This window comes from Phaseolus vulgaris, chromosome 3 (genome assembly GCF_051622355.1).
Source record: "Phaseolus vulgaris cultivar YP4 chromosome 3, ASM5162235v1, whole genome shotgun sequence".
In the NCBI taxonomy this organism is placed as follows: Eukaryota; Viridiplantae; Streptophyta; class Magnoliopsida; order Fabales; family Fabaceae; genus Phaseolus; species Phaseolus vulgaris.
This window is the reverse complement of record NC_143500.1, coordinates 16,909,030-16,928,119: the sequence shown is the minus strand read 5'-3', so window position 1 is coordinate 16,928,119 and position 19,090 is coordinate 16,909,030. Positions and strand designations below refer to the sequence as shown.

Below are 19,090 nucleotides of genomic sequence, written 5' to 3'. Positions count from 1 at the left end.
TTCTGCAATACATTTTTGTAAACTTTTATATGTATATATAAAATAATTAAATAAAAATTAATTTTAAAAAAATAAATTATAGATTATTTTAAAAACTAAAAGATTATTAATATTTAAAATAATTTTTATCATTAATTAATTTTTAAATTGGTATCTTATTAAATATTACCTATTTGCTGATTAAATTTGGTCGGAGTTATTTCATGGTAACCTTATTTTTAAAAGCTAGAAATTCCAATATATGAATATATGTAGTGTGTGATGTGAGCCAATAAACAATAAGCTTCTCTGTCAATATGTAAAATTTAGAACCTGCCATAAATATATTATTGAATTGTTTATTGTAAAATAATTTAAACCATGGATATCACGTGAAAGTATGGTAATGGTTTCGTTGAATTTCAATGCAAACAGTAGCAGTGATCATCCCTTAAAAGGTGGGATATTACTTGACAGTTGTATTAAAATATTTATTATATTAAAATATTTAAAATATTAAAATGTATAGTCAAGTTGTATAACAAAATTTCAATTTCATGTTATCCAGTTGTGTCTCTTATAATATGAATTTATTTTATAATATGATTTTTTTATTGATTATATTTTATTTGATGTTATTAATCAGGATTTTAGTTTGAAAATTGGAATGGATGAGGAGGAGGGTATTAATATACCTATTTGTTAACATGAAATTGAGGAATATAATATTGAAAAATAATTTAAAATTGATGAATTTGGAAAAAAGTTTGGGATGGATAAGGATGAAAAAGAAACGACAAAATGCAATAGTTTGCAAGAAAGAAAATATATGTAATTGGTGGAAGAAGAAAATATAGTACTTTTTATTTAAATGGTCTTGTTATGAAATGTGATAAAAGAAAAACTGAGAATGTGGATCCAATAATTTTAGATATGTAGGAAAAATTGAAAGGAAGAAAGATATATCAAGTTGTACATCATGAATTATTGTTTAATTTAATTAGGCACAATTTTTCTTATAAATTTGTAGAGTATATCAAACTCAGGACTTGAATAAGCTACTTGTGTTTGGATGCAATTATGATTTCTAGAAATATTGTTAAGGCTGATATTAGAAGATTGTTTATGTAGTGGACCAGAGCACGTAGAGCTCAGTTCTCAGAGTTCGGGCATCGGCGCCTGCGACAGGCAGGTCAGCTCGGCTATTGGGTCGAGAGGTACGTGATTGGGTTCAGGTATGTGCATACTAACTCTCATTCGTGCATTGATATAATCTTTCGTATAAGGCCTGGTAGAGTGAAAGTGTGTTAAATGGGCCTAGAGGTGCATGTAGTGCATTTGGGTCTATAAAAAGTAAAAGTTATTCTATTAGCTTAAGCCCAAACTGCGTTAGGGCTTGATAGAGTATTTGCATGCTGACACGGAATAACATATGCATGGTACTATGATACACAAAGCATGTAAATGTACTTGAAAACAGATTTGATCCTGGGGAACGATACCCAAGTGGGTATCCAGGTGGTTATTCTGTTAAGATTTGATACACTCCTAGGAAATAAGATTTTGTGCAGCTGTGCTGTTAAGATTACACACAATGAAGCGGGATCTTCTCCCATTGAATATGTCCTTACTCAAGATAAGATTCTCGTAACAAAAGTAGTTACTGCAAAAGTTAACCTAGCGACACTCTATAAAAGGGACTCAAGATCCCTGGTTAGAGGAGGTTGTTTCTAACGCTTGGCTAACACTTTACTAACCATTAAATTAGATACTTCTTGTTTATTATAGCCTTGTACTGACTTGACCGTCGTTGTGCTACCGGCCGTCAGGGCGCCATCTGTCTTAATAGGAACAACATATTAAGGAAAGCATGAGTTCCACCACGAGGTAGACGGAGTCCGAGCTCGCCTACAGAAGTCTACCGACGACCAAGTCAATCGGCAAGAACATTTGGCGCCCACCGTGGGGTCCGATAAAACTAGGTCCCATCCACATTTGTGATCAAAGTTACTAAGCAGTATGAGGACTACTAGGCAAGGTCCCACAACATCAAAAGGAGGTGATAACCTCACCATATAACAACTCATGGAGAACATCGCCGCTCTCCAGGAGGCGGTGGCGGCGTCCAGGGCTGAGCAAGAAAGGGTTCTGGCTGAGGTCCGAGCCGAGCAAGCCTAAAGGCAAGACCAATTCAGGCTCGAGCTAGACGCCTCACGAGCAACTAACGACAAGCTGCGCAGGGCCAATGAGGAACTGCATAAGGATGTGCAACGCTTGGAAGAGCACACCACAGAAGGGTGAGTCCCTCCCGTCCAAGCCAAGGCTCTCTCAATGCCTTTCTCACAGGCGATCATGGATGTCGTTATACCAATGAATTTCATGATGCCCAAGATTACTTTTACGAGTGCAGAAGATCTGGAAGCCCATCTCACAGCCTTCCATGCTCAGATGATGATCTCGGGAGGGACAGATGCTATGCACTACAATCTGTTCATGATTCACTGGCACGACGTTGCATTAGTTCATTGGCCTTCCAGATGGCCACATAACTTTGTTCGAACAGTTCTCTGCGTTGTTCAGGGAACAATTTATAGTTAATCAAGCTCCACCCTCTGTCCCTTTTGACCTCTTTGGGGTGAAGCAAAGGCAAGGAGAACCTCTGAAGGACTTCCTGATTTGGTTTGAGGCGTTTGTGGTAAGGCTCCATACCTAGGATGAGGCTCTAACAGTCCACGCCTTCGAACAGGGGGTCCTGTTAGGGCCATTCAGCGATTCCTTGATAAGAAGTCGGGCGAGATCCTTCAGCGAAATCAGGCAGCGAGCTATCGCCCACATCGCTGTTGAGGAAGTTGTAACGACGAAGTGCGGGAACGCGGGTGCTGGAAAATACAAGCCACGCAATGGAAATCGTACCCAACCCATGAGGGTACACGAAACTGCAACGGAGAAGAAGTCGTCGGCGCGACAGACGCCTTACGAGTCAAAGAAGAATCAATCTAGGTCAAAGTCGATAGACGACCAAGTTCAAGGTGTCGTACAAGGAGTTGCTCGCCATGCCCGACATAGTGAGCAAACTGACATTCCCCCAAAAACTGACAAGGGTTTGGGGCCAAGTAAAAATACTTGGTGCGAGTTCCACAAGGCCTTTAGGCACGATGTGGAAAATTATATAGTCCTTGGATATAAGTTGTCAGGGTTGATGAAGGTAGGCCTCCTACAAGATTATTTGGTGGGAGGTCAGGAGAAATCAAAGCAAGAGTCGTCGGAGGAGGAACAGAGGCGCGAAGTGCCTATCCATGGCGAAATCAACACCATCTCTGGAGGATGTTTTGGAGGAGGTTGCACCGCTTCGTAGCAGAAAAAATATTCAAGGGAGGTAATGACAGTGGGGGTCTGGGCGTTTGATCAGCCCGCCGACCTCGACCTGTGCTTCACTCATACCGACTTGAGGGACGTGGTCCCCCATGATAATGATCCATTGGTGATCTCGGTGGTCACCACAGGGAGAAGGGTACACCGAGTTCTCGTTGACCAAGGGAGCTCAACAGATGTGATGTTTTTGTCAACATTCAACAAACTACAGGTGTCACCAGATCGACTGAGACCGTACGACGACTATCTGTATGATTTTAAAGGCGATCAGGTGGAAGTGAGAGGGCATGTGGAGTACTTGGTGAGAGGACAACCTTCACCGATGGCACCTCCTCCCGTACCGTTAATATAAAGTACTTGGTGGTTAACGTCGCGTCAGCATACAACATCCTTCTAGGCAGACCTACTATAAACAGGTTGGGCGATGTTGCCTCATCGGTGCACATCGGGGCGCTGCTTTGAAACAAGTAGAAAAGTGATAAACAACCCAAAAGTTGTCTCTTTTGGCTGGTTGAAGAGTCAAAACTGGATGATGTGAGGAGACTTCTCAAAGAACAGTTGTTAAAGAGGTTCTTGGAGATGAAAGGAAACATCTATCCGGATCTCATTCGGGTCTTCTACACCAACTTGAAATTTGAAGGTAACAATCTTGTTTCTCATGTCAAGGGTCTGGATATGGAGATCACTCATGAGGTGTGGGCTATTGTGGCTGGTCTAAGATTAACAAAGTCAAGATTAATTGGATACGTATCATCAAGGAGCATATGCAAAAGTCTATGAGGTTAAGTGATTATCATTACCCTTATGCTATCTTGATTTCTAAATTCTTACATTATTTTGAAGTGAATCTTGATGGTGAAACATCTTAGTTGGTGAAGTCAACATTTGAAGTGAACAATGGATCACTAAGAAAGATGGGTTTTACCAAGATCAATGGAAAATGGGTAAGTAAGGATGGTGGACAAGGTGGTTTCTCAAGTGGCCTTCATGCTGAACATGGTGAAGAAGATCAAGAAGATGATGAAGGTGCTGATATGGATCTTCCAGATACAGAACAACCTGCTACTGATTTTGGTGTCGGGACAAGTGTTGAACATCAAGGAGATGGGACTCCTTCAATGTCTCCCTTTGAGAGCTACATGGTGAATAGACTAGATGGGTTTGCGGAAAATCAAAGAATCTTCATGATCTTTGTGTTTCAAACTTTCATAACTTTGATAATAGATTTCAAAGGATGGATACACAATTTCAAACGCTTGATGAACAGATTGAAGTTGTTCAGAATCAAATTTTCGAGCTGCGGTATGGAAAGGTAGACTGGAGAAAAACAACCGGTTGATCTGTCGAAACAACCGATTGTTAAGCTTGACTAACAAGGCTTTGATGTTCTTTCTATCTTTGTATTGCTTTATTTTGAAATTTTGTTTAATCTCTTCCTATAGTCTATTTGTGAAGACAAATAGGGGGAGAATATGGTGTTTGTGTTGTCTTACAAACTGCTATAACTTTGCTTTTATTCAGTTTTTTAATTTCTGTTGCATTATTGGTTTGTGTGAAGCTGTTTTTACTATGTTTTTTGGCTATTTTTTCTGCTCTTATGTTTATGCAGAAAAATAGTTGATGTATGATCATAACCTGCAATGAAAGATGCTTTGGATTGCATAGCTTTTGTTTTGCAGGTACAATTTCAAATTCAATCAAGATCAACACAAGCAACCAAGTATTTGTCTTCATCAAATAGGGGGAGATTGTTGATCAAGAGTGATAAAGTGCTTTGAAGAATCCAAATCCTATGTGTTTGATGCAAGGTTGGAGTTGCTGTTGTGTTTTGGGAGGGATCTGGGTAGAATAGAATGTGATCCACTCCTTTGTTGAATCTAAAACTAATGTGAATTGAAACCTTTTAGAAAATAAAGTGTTTTTCCAACTAAGTGGAAAACAACCTATTGTATTGTCGAATCAACCGGTTGTTTTACTCTTAGGAATTTTTGAAAAGGTTGAAAATTGTTTTAAGTTTGGTTGACTTAACTGCCAAACCAAACAATCGGTTGTTTCGTGGTTTCAATCGATTGTTTCTTTGAAAATCCTAACATAATTATGTTTTGATGGTTGAATGTGTTAAATGATTTCCAACTGAATACACTCCTTCATTAAATGCTTTGACCAATCTTTGGAAAATATAAATAGTTTATTTATGTTTTCAAATAGAGTAGAGAAACACATTTGAGTTTTTCAGTTGTGAAAAAGTTGATTTCAAGATTTGAACATTCACATCAAGCTTTGGGTTTTCAAAGAGAATGGAATAGGATTGCAATTGTATTGATTTCAGTTTGTTCTGCAAACAAGTGTGATCCCTTCTCAACCTTCTGTATTTCTGGTGTTGTGTTGCCAGAGAGTGTTGTGTGCTCTTGAGGTGGTCAAGATCAATATTCTTGGTGTGTGTTTTGCCAAAGGGATTGTGTTTCTTGAAGGGTTCAAGGTCACTACTTTGGTGGTTTGTGTTTTGTAATCTAGTTTGATTACTGAGTGGATTGCCTAGTGATTTTCTGGGGACTGGATGTAGCTCTTGGCTTAAGAGTGAACCAGTATAAACTGTTGGTGTGTTTCTCTCTTACCCTCAAACTCATTTAAATTATGTCTTAAGTTTTTCTGGTATAAACAACCAATTGTTTCGCATAAACAACTGATTGTTTTTCTGTTGCTCTGTTGTTTTATTGCTTTTGTTCTTGGCTAACCTGATTTATGTTCTGGATTCATACAAAGAAATTTGTTAAACCTTAAAAATATTTCAAAAAAACTCTCTTAAACAATTCACCCCCTCTCGTTTAAGGCCATATATTCTAACAATAACAGCTAGAATTAAAAATACGCAAGCTTCAAATAGCTACTAATGTTAGAAGGACACAACTTAACAATTATTTGGATGAACCAACTTTGAATTTGAGTTTTTAGAACAAATAGATATATTAGGATGGTTGAAATTGAACAAATTTAATCCGTGTCAACTTTTATAAAACGAACCAACTCAATCCATATTTTGCAAGTCAAATGCGAAATAGACTAAAACAACTGTTATGATGTGCAACTGGCCATTATAGAAAATGGAGAAAGGTATTATTTATGAATATAAAATTGTATGTCTTTACAGAAAGGCAAAGGATATATATAGGTATATCCATGTAAAAGCAGAAAGTAGTTTACAATGCAGTTACATAACTGTTGGCCTAACACCCTCCCTTAAACTCATGGTTGGATTGGGGACAACCTTGAGTTTATGACATACATAAAGAAAGGTAGAACCAGAGACGAGCTTGGTGAGAGGATCGGCCAATTGAAAACGGCCAGGAATATGAACAAGTTGAACCACACAGTTCTGCACATTGTCTCTAACAAAGTGAAGATCAAACTCAAAATGCTTGGATTTGGAGTGCGTGACATGGTTTGCACTTAAAAGCACAACTCTAAGATTGTTAGAAAATATCTGAGGAGGTGGAGTTTGGATGTGGAGCTCATGAAGAAGAGATTTAAGTCATAGAATCTCAGTCATGACAGCTGCAATTGCTCTATATTCGACCTCTGTACTACTGTGTGAAATAGTTTTCTGTTTGTGTGTTGACCAAGAGATGAGATTTGAACCCAAATAGATGCAAAAACCAGAGGTGGACTTTCGATCATCAGGATTTGCACACCAATCAGCATCAGAGAAAGCTTTGATGAAGGAAGAGGATTGTTGGTGTAAAAGAAGACCATGATCAATTTTTCCAGCTAAATACCGAAGAATACGCTTTGTACTTTTGATCATCAGGATCTGCACCCCAATCAGCATCAGAGATGAAGGAAGAAGATTGTTGGTGTAAAAGAAGACCATGATCAATTGTTCTAGCTAAATACCGAAGAATACACTTCACAAATTGCCAATGATGAAGTTGAGGAGAATGCATAAACTGAGCAACCTTATTGATGAAGTATGAAAGTTCAGGACATGTGACAAGAAGATACTGAAAAGTACCCACGATGGAGCGATAAAGAGTTGGATCATTGAATATTTTTTAGGAATTCTGAAGGAGGCGAGTGTTGGAAACCATAGGAGTGGGATAAGGCTTAGAAGCCAACATGTTTGTACGTTGTAGAAGCTCACGTATGTATTGAGACTAGGACAAATGCATGTTCCCACTTGCTGTGCGAGTAATTTGAATGCCTAAAAAATGATGTAGGGGACCCAAATCCTTCAAAGGAAAAAAAGGAATGAAGGTTAGAAATAAGAAAGGAAATTTCAATGTCAGAAGAACCAGTGATTAGAATGTCATCAACATAAACTAATGCAAAAAGAGATGAGGTAGGAGTATATTTAACAAAGAGAGATGTATCACTCTTAGTGGGATTAAAACCAAGATGAAGGAGAGTAGTACTTAACTTAAGGAACCAGGATCGAGGCGCTTGTTTCAAACCATAGATGGCTTTGTTAAGTTGACAGACATGATGCAGTGCAGTGGTGCTAAAACCTGGTGGTTGTTGCATGAAGACACATTCTTGTAGGTCACCGTTTAGAAAGGCATTATTGATGTCAATCTGTTATATAGACCAACGAGAGGACACGACATGCGCTAAAACAAGTCGAATGATGGAATGGCGGACAACCGGGTTGAAAGTTTCTACATAATAAACTTCAATTGTTTGATGGAATCCCTTGGCAACAAGACGAGCTTTGCACCGTTGAAGAGAGCCATCTGCAGTAAGCTTTGTTTTAAAAATCCACTTTTAGCCCACAAGAGGAGCTCCTGGTGGTAGTGGAGTTAAAGGCCATGTCTTGTTTGAAAGAAGAGCATTGTATTCTTCACACATGGCTTGGAGCCAGACAGGAGAAGCGATAGCTTCTTTGAGAGAGGTGGGAATAAGAGGAAGAGAAGCAACTGAAGCGTGATACACCTTTGGTTTGTGAATAAACTACCTTTGCACGGGTGACCATAGGATGTGTATTAGTCGGATGAGAAACCACAGGAATAGAAGAAGGTTCAGAGTGTGTAGTTGAGAATCATCCAAATATTTTGACAGCAGAAGACCATCAAGAATGACAAGGACCTGCTGTTTTCATAGCAAAAAATTGTCTTCCGCAAGCTTTAAGAAGATAGGAGTGGAGATCTGATGCACGAAAGCGGTGGTTGCCGCCATGGTGACCGAAGAAACATGCGTAGGAGAAGAAGTACGCGTAGGGGACGTGATAGAAGACATGAGCGACAGAAAAAAAAAAATAGTATGTTATGATGTGCAAGTGACCATTATAAAAAACATAAAAAGGTATTATTTATGAATATAAAAGTATGTCTTTAACTAAAGGCAAAAAATATATATAGGTATATCCATGTAAAAATAAAAAGTATTTAGAATGCAGTTATGTAAGTGGTGGCCTAACAACGACACGAGCAGCCCGTATTATAATTTCCAACTAAATTAATTCTGTTTATTTTGATAGAAAAATTTTAATTTGGTATTTTTTTAAGTTTATAACTAAATAATAAATTAAAACTAGAAGATACTGGAAAAGGAGTCAGTGAATGATAGAAAATGAGAAGAGAATCACATTCATTTGCTTTAATTGTTGTGAATATTTTAGATTGGGAGGCAGATGAAGAAAACACTTTATACTTTTCTACAATCATGTCAACTTGCAAAGGACTTAAGTTGAGGGAATTCAAAAGATGTTCATCGTTCCTTCTCAGCGGTTTCTGTACCTTCTACCTTTTCCTTTTTGTCTCAGAAGATAAAAAGTCGGTAAGTGCGTTGAGGGTTTTGTGTTGCTTGTGAGAGAAAAGTCTGTGATAAACTTCCCATGCTGTCACTTCGAATAAGTGACTCCAACACTTTTCCACCTACACACAACACATATCACCACACTCTTCTAGGAACACTTTCCCTGCACATTCCCAATTTTACTAAAATCTTTTTCAACAGGATTTTAATTTACGAAAGCACTTTTTTAGATATAGTTTTTTTAATTATAAGATATTGTATTAAAAGAATATAAGATCTTCATCGTACAAATTCTACAACAACAAGCTTTCTACATCACTCTTAAAATCTCTAATGATAAAATTATATTTTAAATTCTTTTATATTAAAAAACACTTTATCTTGAAACCTATAATTTTTTTACTTAAATCTAACTTTATAAATATATACATAATTATATATCAATTAAAATCCACTCCACAATTACATAAAACACTATATTGTTTATTAACCAAAAATATAACCAACTTAAAAAGATTATGTGAGACAGAAATAAAGTTTTTAACAATAATTAAGATAAACTTTTAATAATGATTTTAGAATCGTTATCAATACGTGTTATTGAAAAAAATGAAATTCAATGATTGTTTAGGATCTTTATTATAGGAAATCGATATTATATCTCACACTCATAATGGATAATGGCCATCATTCAATGATTGTAGTTAACCATGAAATTATCATTTTATTATTTGAATTTATTTTACTTTTTTTATTTTGTCGACCATTTCCAACAATCATTATACACAACATATGGCCACAATTATCATAAAAACTATTATTATATGCACTTATTTATTTTTCTTTTATATGCATTATAAAATACCAAATAATTATTTATAAAGTATTCTATTTTACATTACAGCACACAGAGGTCTAAAAATAGTTTAAAATGATTTTAAATTAATATATAATTTACATAATTAAAATCTAAAATAGTTCTCAATGAATATATAAATAAGTAAAAGTATAAAAAAAGTAATAAAGAATGAATATTAAAAGAATAAAGATTGTTTTATGAAAGGGATGAAAATGTTTAATAAAAAGGTAAAAAGAAAAGTGTGGTGTAAAAAGATAAGAAGAAGAATTAGGATTTTTGATGAGGAATGGAACGTGTGGTGATTGGAGGAAGGGAAAGATGAAAGGCGGAGATTGAGAGTATCTTGCAAGCATTGTATGATATATTTATTAATAATAATATTAAGGAAGGGTAAAAAGGGTATATTCATATTTATATGAAACAAAAGAGTAATGGTTTTGGTCTGCCCCCACGTGACGTCCTAGTGGAGGGTGACGTTGTTTCTCCTCCCTTTTTTTTTCTTCTGTGACGCGCCTTCATATTTTCTTATTTTATTTTTGTTTCTTCTTTTTCAATTTGGGTTGCCCAATAGATAAGATCGATGAGATAAGACACAATGTCACGTCCAACAATTTCAACCATGATACTGAGACACAGACACTAATACACATAGAAATCACTAATACACATAGAAATAGAAATAAATATATATAATATCTAAAATGTAAATTTATTTTACATGAACACGGATAAAAAATACATATAATATATAAAATATAGATACGAAAACACGGATATCTAAATAATATAATTATGTAAATTGATAGTAAAGATTTATTGACATAAGTATGTTTTAAATTATTTTTTTAAATAGAAAAATATTTTCATGATTAGTTCAAAATGATTTATTTTTTATTTTTATAATTATAATAAAAATTTATACAATATATTTGAGTTTTTAGAAAATTGATGTATTTTCTCTTTTTAAAATTGTGTTAAAATCGTACTAGATTTGTCAGAAATACCAACAAATACTTTTTTTAATTTGACACTTCACGGATACATGTCCTACAAGTTCTCATTTTTCTTTTCTCCCTAATTCCCCAATTAAGGGTTTACATTTAAAAAAAATCCAATTTCATTCATCTTATTTAGATTCATGACTATAGCTTAATAATAAAGCATTTCTTTGAAGACAATTTAATAAGAAAAATGAACTCTTCCATATTTATTTTAGCTGTAATTTTATAGGTTAGTAATTAAGAAAATCCCTTAGGTATTAAATGGTTTGAGATGATTTTTGATTTGACGTGTCGAAGAATAAGTTGATGAGTGAGAGAGAATAATTGAAGTCCACATTTGCAGTTTAGCCGACTTTCGTAGTTCCTTCCTTAACATTGTTCAACCCAACCGAGTAATATTATTACACAGTGTGATTCCAACATGTGCCATACCTACTCTTTCTTTTAACTCCTTTCAATATTTCTATATTATAAAATCATAACTCAGACTCACCACAACTAGTACATACTTTTTTTCTGTGCCTTCTCTCTCTCTCAAACAACTTTGACTCTACCATCACAAACACCTATGCTTTCAATGGACACTTCCTAGGTTTCACCTACATCTGTTCATGTCTTCTGAACATTGCTTCACCCTTCTCTCATCTGCTGGATCATTGCTCTCTTCTCTTTCACTCCCTTCCCGCTTTTTCATTTATTTTTTCTTTCAATATTCTAAATTCACCCTTTTCTCCACACTCCCAACATAGGATTCCCGTTTGTCAACCCTCCTCTTCACCATTCAATTTCCTGGGCTTTCAGAAACTGCTTCCACTTTTATTAATTCATTTTTTTTCTATGGTTACTCTCTTTTCTGTTGTTATAAGTCTTGAGGTCAACTTCAAGCCTTTCACTTTCTGAAGATGTTAACGATTTGCGAGTGTGGCAGTCGACGGGAATGAGTTTCTTGCCATGTATGATTCAGTCTTATATTTTCTTTCTTTCCTTATTATTGTAAAAATGTTTTCTGCAATTTGTGGGTGTGTTTCGACAATCCTAAAAATACCGTATCTGATCAAAAGTTCTTTTCCTCGGAAACACGTCACCAGTAATTTATATTTTTCCTTTTTTTTCTGTGCTTTTTGGTTACCTTATTAACATAGGGAATTTTTCTTCGGTGTTCTATTATTTAATGATGTCTCAGCTGGGAAACTTAACTGGTTACTTGTGTATGATAACTTAAAGCTTTAAAGAAATCCTACTTCCGTAAGAGTGAGTTTGCATCTCACGACTCCTGGAGAAGCTGTATAGCTCTCAGGATTCTGGATCAAACGTTTTTAATTATGTATTTCTTGAAGCTTGAATTTACTTTTCTTCAGCTCCACTTCACTGTTTAGATCTTGACCTGTGAAGTTGTTTTAATATATTTTTGTCTATTCACCGTGAAGTGTTGCTGATAATTTTATCTTACCATGCAGACTGTGTTTCCTCAAAACGTCGGTGAACGGTTGTTGGCAAACAATTATTGCATCTAGCAACTCATATTAAACTGGTGGCTGTGAGTAATCTGCGAAATTTTACTGCTAAGCTCTGTGTTTCTGTATGACCATCGAGTGACCCAGTGTGGTTGGGAGGAACCTTCGCAATCACAAAGATTGAGTACTTGTTATTCTCATTAGTTTTTCTTGGCGTAGTTTCAAGTTTTTTCTAGATGCAAACGTCTCAGAAACACCCAAGTTCGGCTGGTGTACACTTCTATCACCACCAGCCTGTGCGAGGCATTTATCAAGTGTTGAAAAGCGATCTATGCCATGATGGCCGTGATAGCAGCAGCCAGGGAACTAGCGTTTCTTTTGAAACCTGCAAGCAGCAATACTTTACTCTGGAATCATGCCCTGCACCCACTACTGGTTTCTTGGACTGTGATGATTCTCCTTCCTATGCCAGTGTATCATCTAAAAGGAGTCCATTTTCTCCACAAGGTTCTCAGTCTTGCTATTCAGATCACCACCCTTCCTCTGACAACACCTATGGATCGCCAATAAGCGGTTTGTCTAGCGTTGATGATGGGCATGAACTGAAGCACAAACTTAGAGAACTGGAGATTTCATTGTTGGGGCCTGAGGAATTGGACATTGTAGACAGTTTTGGCTGCTGCGCCAAGGGTAGCAGACTCTACGGAGCATCTCAGTTGGCTAAACATAACTGGGATGACATTGCTGATAATATTTCAGGATTTGACCTGAAAGGAGTCTTCAGGTTATGTGCACAGGCCGTGTCTGATGATGATATTCCAACAGCAAGAGGGTGGATGGATAATGTATTGGGAAAAATGGTATCAGTCTCTGGAGATCCGATTCAGAGGTTGGGTTCTTACTTGTTGGAGGGGCTTAGAGCAAGGTTGGAATCATCAGGGGATCTCATCTACAAATCCTTGAAGTGTGAACAACCAACAAGCAAAGAACTAATGAGTTACATGCACATCCTGTACCAGATTTGCCCATACTGGAAGTTTGCATACATATCTGCAAATGCTGTCATATTAGAAGCTATGGCTAATGAGTCCAGGATTCATATAATGGATTTCCAAATAGCGCAGGGCAGACAGTGGTATTTACTTATCCAGGCTCTTGCACATAGGCCTGGGGGACCCCCTTCCCTTCGCGTAACCGGTGTTGATGATTCGCAGTCGTTTCATGCTCGAGGTGGAGGACTTGAGATTGTAGGAGAAAGTTTGTCAGAATTTGCCAGGTCTTGTGGAGTTCCGTTTGAATTCCACAGTGCTGCAATGTCTGGCTGTGAGGTTGTGCGAGGAAATGTTGAAATTCGACCTGGGGAAGCTCTGGCTGTAAATTTTCCTTTTGTTTTGCACCACTTGGCAGATGAGAGTGTGAGCACTGAGAATCACAGAGATAGATTGTTGAGGTTGGTTAAGAGCTTGTCTCCCAAGGTTGTTACCCTTGTCGAGCAAGAATCCAACACCAACACATCTCCTTTCTTTTCCAGGTTTCTTGAGACCCTGGATTATTACACTGCCATGTTTGAATCCATAGATGTGGCTTGCCCCAGAGATGATAAGAAGCGGATTAGCGCAGAGCAGCACTGTGTGGCTCGAGACATTGTTAACATGATAGCTTGTGAGGGGGTTGAGAGGGTGGAGAGGCATGAACTTTTGGGAAAGTGGAGGTCAAGACTTTCCATGGCTGGATTTAAACAGTGCCAATTGAGTTCTTCGGTGATGGTTGCTACCCAAAATCTCCTAAACGACTTCAGTCAAAATTACAGGCTTGAACATAGAGATGATGCCCTTTATCTTGGTTGGATGAACAGACATATGGCCACTTCTTCTGCTTGGAGGTGAAACTGACTCATTAGTGCTTTGGCCTCCTTTTTGACCTTTAATTGAGTATAATTCACCATATGTCTTTTTTTTTTTATAAGCAAAGAATGAAATTAAATTAAAAGGGATACAAGACAACCAAACCAGGAAGGACATAAAAAGAAAAAAACTACTGCATAAGGAAGCATCCTACACCATCCCTCTTCTGTTTCTATTATGTTTTTGATGTTCTACAAAACACTGCTTAGCCTTTCAGCCATCAAGCAACCAACGATTGTTGTGTAAGGTGATTTGTATGAGGCATAGAAGTTGCCACTTGTCACTTCTGCAGACCGCCTCATACGTTCCACTTCTCATCTCCACCGTCTCTGCATTTCCTCCTGATCACTCTAGTAACGTAGCTGCCTCAGAGTATATTAGGTTGTTCCAGGAAGACTCCACAGAAACCTGAAAATTTCCATTGCTGCATGATCCATCACCTCATCTCCACAAGGGATCCCTGCATTTATCTCATCAAAGGGTAAGGAAGAGATGATGTTCATGTCCACCCAATGTCACTGATCTCTGCCTCCAATGACTGAAACATGATCACAAGTCTGACATCCATAGTCACCATATGTTCATGTTCACCATATGTCCTTAGTTTCTCTTTAGGAATTGAGATTTACCTCTGTTCTATATACTGCATAATCTCAAAGCATGTTTGTAAATGCTATGCCAATACTCAAATGAAAGAACCAAAAAAACGTCTGCTATGACTTTAGTGTAATTTTCCTTGCCTCTTCCGCGGGCTTTAGTGTTATTTATCTAATGTCAAATGAGCTGGAAACTCCAATCTTGTTATTTAACTAAATTTACTTCTTAAGTTTATTTGCTTTGCACAAACAACGTTTTCCTGAGTGTATATTGTGTAAGTTGTGAGCTTTCTCAAGAATGTTGTTTAAATTCGGTATGCATTTCAATGTTGATTCAAGTGGCGACTAAGTTTGATCTCAAGATATAGTTAGTTAATGTATAATTTGACCGACAGAAGAAAACAAAACTCAATAGTTAGTTTTTGTTTTTATGATAAAGCATTTGTGAGAAGAAATAATTTCATTATCCATATGACAACTAGTTTTAAGAAGCCTTCGTGTCCCAAGCTGAATGCAAGAAGTGGAGGAGGATAAAGGAAGAGGTGTGGAAGCATAGGGATCGGCGTGTTTATGTCGTAATCATGGTTAATGGTTTCTTCCTACATTCACACCTTAATCAAAGACATAGATCAATGCAATCCTTTTTAAAGCAGTGGTGCACCTGATTTCTTACTTTTTAATAGTCACATCAGGTCATTTTTGGTTCACCTTCTATTCTAATGCTTTTAACTTTTTTTTTATAATGTTTTTTTTATCAGCAAAGTAATGTTTTTTATTTTTTTTCATACAAAATATTTAATTATGTAGTTAAAAAGATTGAAACAAAATCATTTGTATAATCAAATCTTAAAATTTTAAATCACTTATTCCAACTAATTAGGTAATAAGTAATTAGGTAATAAGTAATGTAATCGATTTTGTGATATTAAGTTATATCCATTAATCACAGATAAAGTTTTATTTTAAATTAGGTTTTTTTGGCGACTTTTTTTTATTAATGTTTGAAAATTTTCCTAATCTAACATTGGTAAAAAATATATAACTAATGTTTGTTGATTTTTTTTTGGATTAAATTATTAACAAAAAAATAATATTGGTGTCATTTAAAAAAAAATCATTGTAAAACATTCTCAAAAGAAACAATTATAACATATGTTAATTGAAAAAATTTAGCCCACATTTATCCTCACTTGTAGATACGCTCAAGTTAGTTAGTTAGTTTAAGTATATTTATGAGTAATGAATGCTATTGAATATATCATTTATAGGTCTCATGTCAACTATTTATAGAGTTAAACAAATGGATCTTGATCGGGATACTTAACCTTATATTAGCCTAATAATACAAATGGTTTAACATGTTTGATTGAAGATTAGTTTCATTCTTAATTATATAACACTTTAAATTTCTGATATATATTCAACATGATCTCTCATATAGTTTCAACTATGTAGATCTAGATATTACTAAATTTATATATATCATTATTGAGTATATTGCTCCTATAAAGTCATGGGCTTGACTCGATGAAATATAACAAATGGCTCATCTTTCAAATTTCAACTCACCATAGTCTCATTGGCCTACGCCTGAGGCTGATGGCATGTAAGGTCATGGATCTGGCTCGATGGTTGGTCATTTATGGGTCATTTTTTGACCTGTGTATCTAACGTTATGAGAGAGCATTTAAGTCAGAGGATCTCAATCAATTAACCTTAATCACTCAATTAAGAGAGAATCATGACTAAAGGCGGACAAGTTACAACTCGGTCTATATATATCATATTACGCTCTACATAAAGGATCATCAAATACACAATACAGGAAGTACTTTCAACTCATATTTTATACTATACTCATTATATTTTATACTCTTAGTGACTTGAGTATTAAAGTATCTTTTGCAGGTGGATTCTCCTCGAAGTTTTATCGGCCTCAACTACATCTCTTTTGGTTAGAAGAGTTTCATAACGTTGTAGACCGTATACCATACAAATTTCATGTGAATAAATTCGATAAGATACATCACATTGAAGTATTATATTTGTATTTTGATTAATATGTCACAATCTATGATGTATAAGTAGCCTATTATATCTTACTACATTGAAACTCCAGTTTTAGTTTCTATTTATCTTCGTAGTTACGTGTATAGGCCTACAATAAAACGTGTTCAAAACATGCTCCTGTCTAACAACTAATGTGTCTTGTGTACTAGAAGACAATATAAGAAAAATTCCAAATGTGTCAACTGGAACGTGTTGATATTTGTTATGACTAACCCACTATCCCTAAAACGTGTTGATATTGATGTGCCACTCACTACTCTAATTCTAAAATGTGTCAACTGAAAACATGATTTGTGGATCTGATGGATGAAACTAATTCTGTGGTGCTGACCACTAGATTAGGGAACACCACCTCTAATAAATAAAATAAAACTCCTCATTTGGACACACTACAATATTCCTCTGGCCCAACAAAATTACGAATGAATTCAACAACAAAAATTTGTCGTTATATTCATTATTTAATGAGTTTTTTGGAATATAAAAATACTTTACAGAAAATCCATTCATTCGACAGCGACCGAATCTTGGGTGTTAGAAAAAACACTTTTAGGAGTGTTCATTGATTTATTATTATATTTATGAAAATAAAAAATAAAAAAATATTTAATTTTAATTAATTTGAAATTTAAATTGTATAATAATATTCAACAGGAAAGTCTTTATTAAAAAAAAAAGTTTGAAAATGTTTTTTTTTACAGAAAAAAAGAAAAAGTGTTGTAAATCAAACACATAAACCTATATTGCAAAAGATAAAACAAACCTAAGACGTTGTCGTTGTATAAATTTTGGAGGTAGTGGAAGATGTTATCGTTGCAGAAATTTCGGAGGTGGTGGAAGAGAGGTTGCGAAAATGCAATAGTATTTTTGGAAAAATCAGATGAACCCTTCATTGTTGCAGTTAGGGTTTCTCCTTAACCCTTCTCTTCTTTCTACCACGATTCTCGCACGATCTCCTTCAATTTTCTCTAGGGTTGAGATGCTGAAACGGAAGCACGAAGCACGTGAGTGTGGAAGTTGCAACAAATTGTTGATTCCTCTGCCTATATAAAGAGAGCTCCTTTGCTTCAGAAATCACATCTCACACACTCACCTCTTCATCTTCTTCAAACCCACTACGTTCACCATCTTCTTCCTCTCACCTTTTCCCACTTTCTCTCTCCTCATTTACTTTATTTTATTTTACTATTATATTGGGTTCTATTGGGTTCTTACACTTTTAAGAATAACTTGCTAGTTCTGATCCTTGAAAATTACCGGGAAGTTTCTGTTGTATCTTGGGGGACTTGCACAATACACCGCGGATAAGTCCTTACAGACAATGCTTACTCGCGCCTCGAGAAATCAATTTTGTTTGCGTTTAAAGCCTCATTTACTACAATCGTAAGGACTTATGGCTGACAAGACAGACGAAACCAACAACGCTGCTCTGAAAACGTCAAACACCATTTCCGCAATGCAAACCATTTTTCCGAAACCATTTCCAGATGTCTCGAAAAAATTGAAGTCTTTACCGGTTAGAATTTTTGACGTTGGCAAGAACGCGTGCCCACCCTATTGGACATGTACGGAGTTGCTCTTGCACTTACAACTTCTAAACCTGACTCAAGCACGACTGCGAAACAAGTTGATGATTGGATCCATGCAAATAAGGTATGTCGTCACACCTTACTCAGTGTGTTATCTAACGATCTGTTCGATGTCTATACTTCTTATAAGAATGCAAAAGATATTTGGGATTCTCTTATCCTCAAATATACTGCTGAAGATATCGTCAGACAAAGGTTCGTAATTGCAAACTACTACCGCTGGGAGATGATCGAAGGCAAAGACATCAAAATTCAGATAAACGAATATCACAATCTGATTGAAGATATCAAAACTGAAAGCATAACCTTGCCGGATGAATTCGTGTTCGAACTCTTGATAAAAAAACATCCGCAATCTTGGACGGATTACAAACAACAACTGAAGCACATACACAAACAAATGTCACTATCATATCTGATCACCCACATCATCATTGAAGACACAAACAGGAAGGAGTGTGCTGCTGCAAAGGCTAAAACTTTGTCTGCCAAAGCAAACATGGTAGAAGACAAACTAG

General features: G+C 36.1%; 1 protein-coding gene across 1 annotated transcript; it reads left to right on the top strand.

Moving 5' to 3' along the window:
- The first annotated feature begins 11,434 nt into the window (after positions 1-11,434).
- LOC137806767 (scarecrow-like protein 13) lies at positions 11,435-15,148 on the top strand. The gene is made up of 2 exons (XM_068607041.2): positions 11,435-11,912; positions 12,417-15,148. The coding sequence occupies exon 2, from the start codon at positions 12,650-12,652 to the stop codon at positions 14,297-14,299; it is 1,650 nt and encodes a 549-aa protein (XP_068463142.1). The 5' UTR covers positions 11,435-11,912; positions 12,417-12,649; the 3' UTR covers positions 14,300-15,148.
- The last annotated feature ends 3,942 nt before the right edge of the window (positions 15,149-19,090 follow it).

What these genes read in the sequence shown, in the direction of transcription:
- LOC137806767 (XM_068607041.2), top strand. Translation starts at nt 12,650, where the DNA reads ATGCAAACGTCTCAGAAACACCCAAGTTCGGCTGGTGTACACTTCTAT.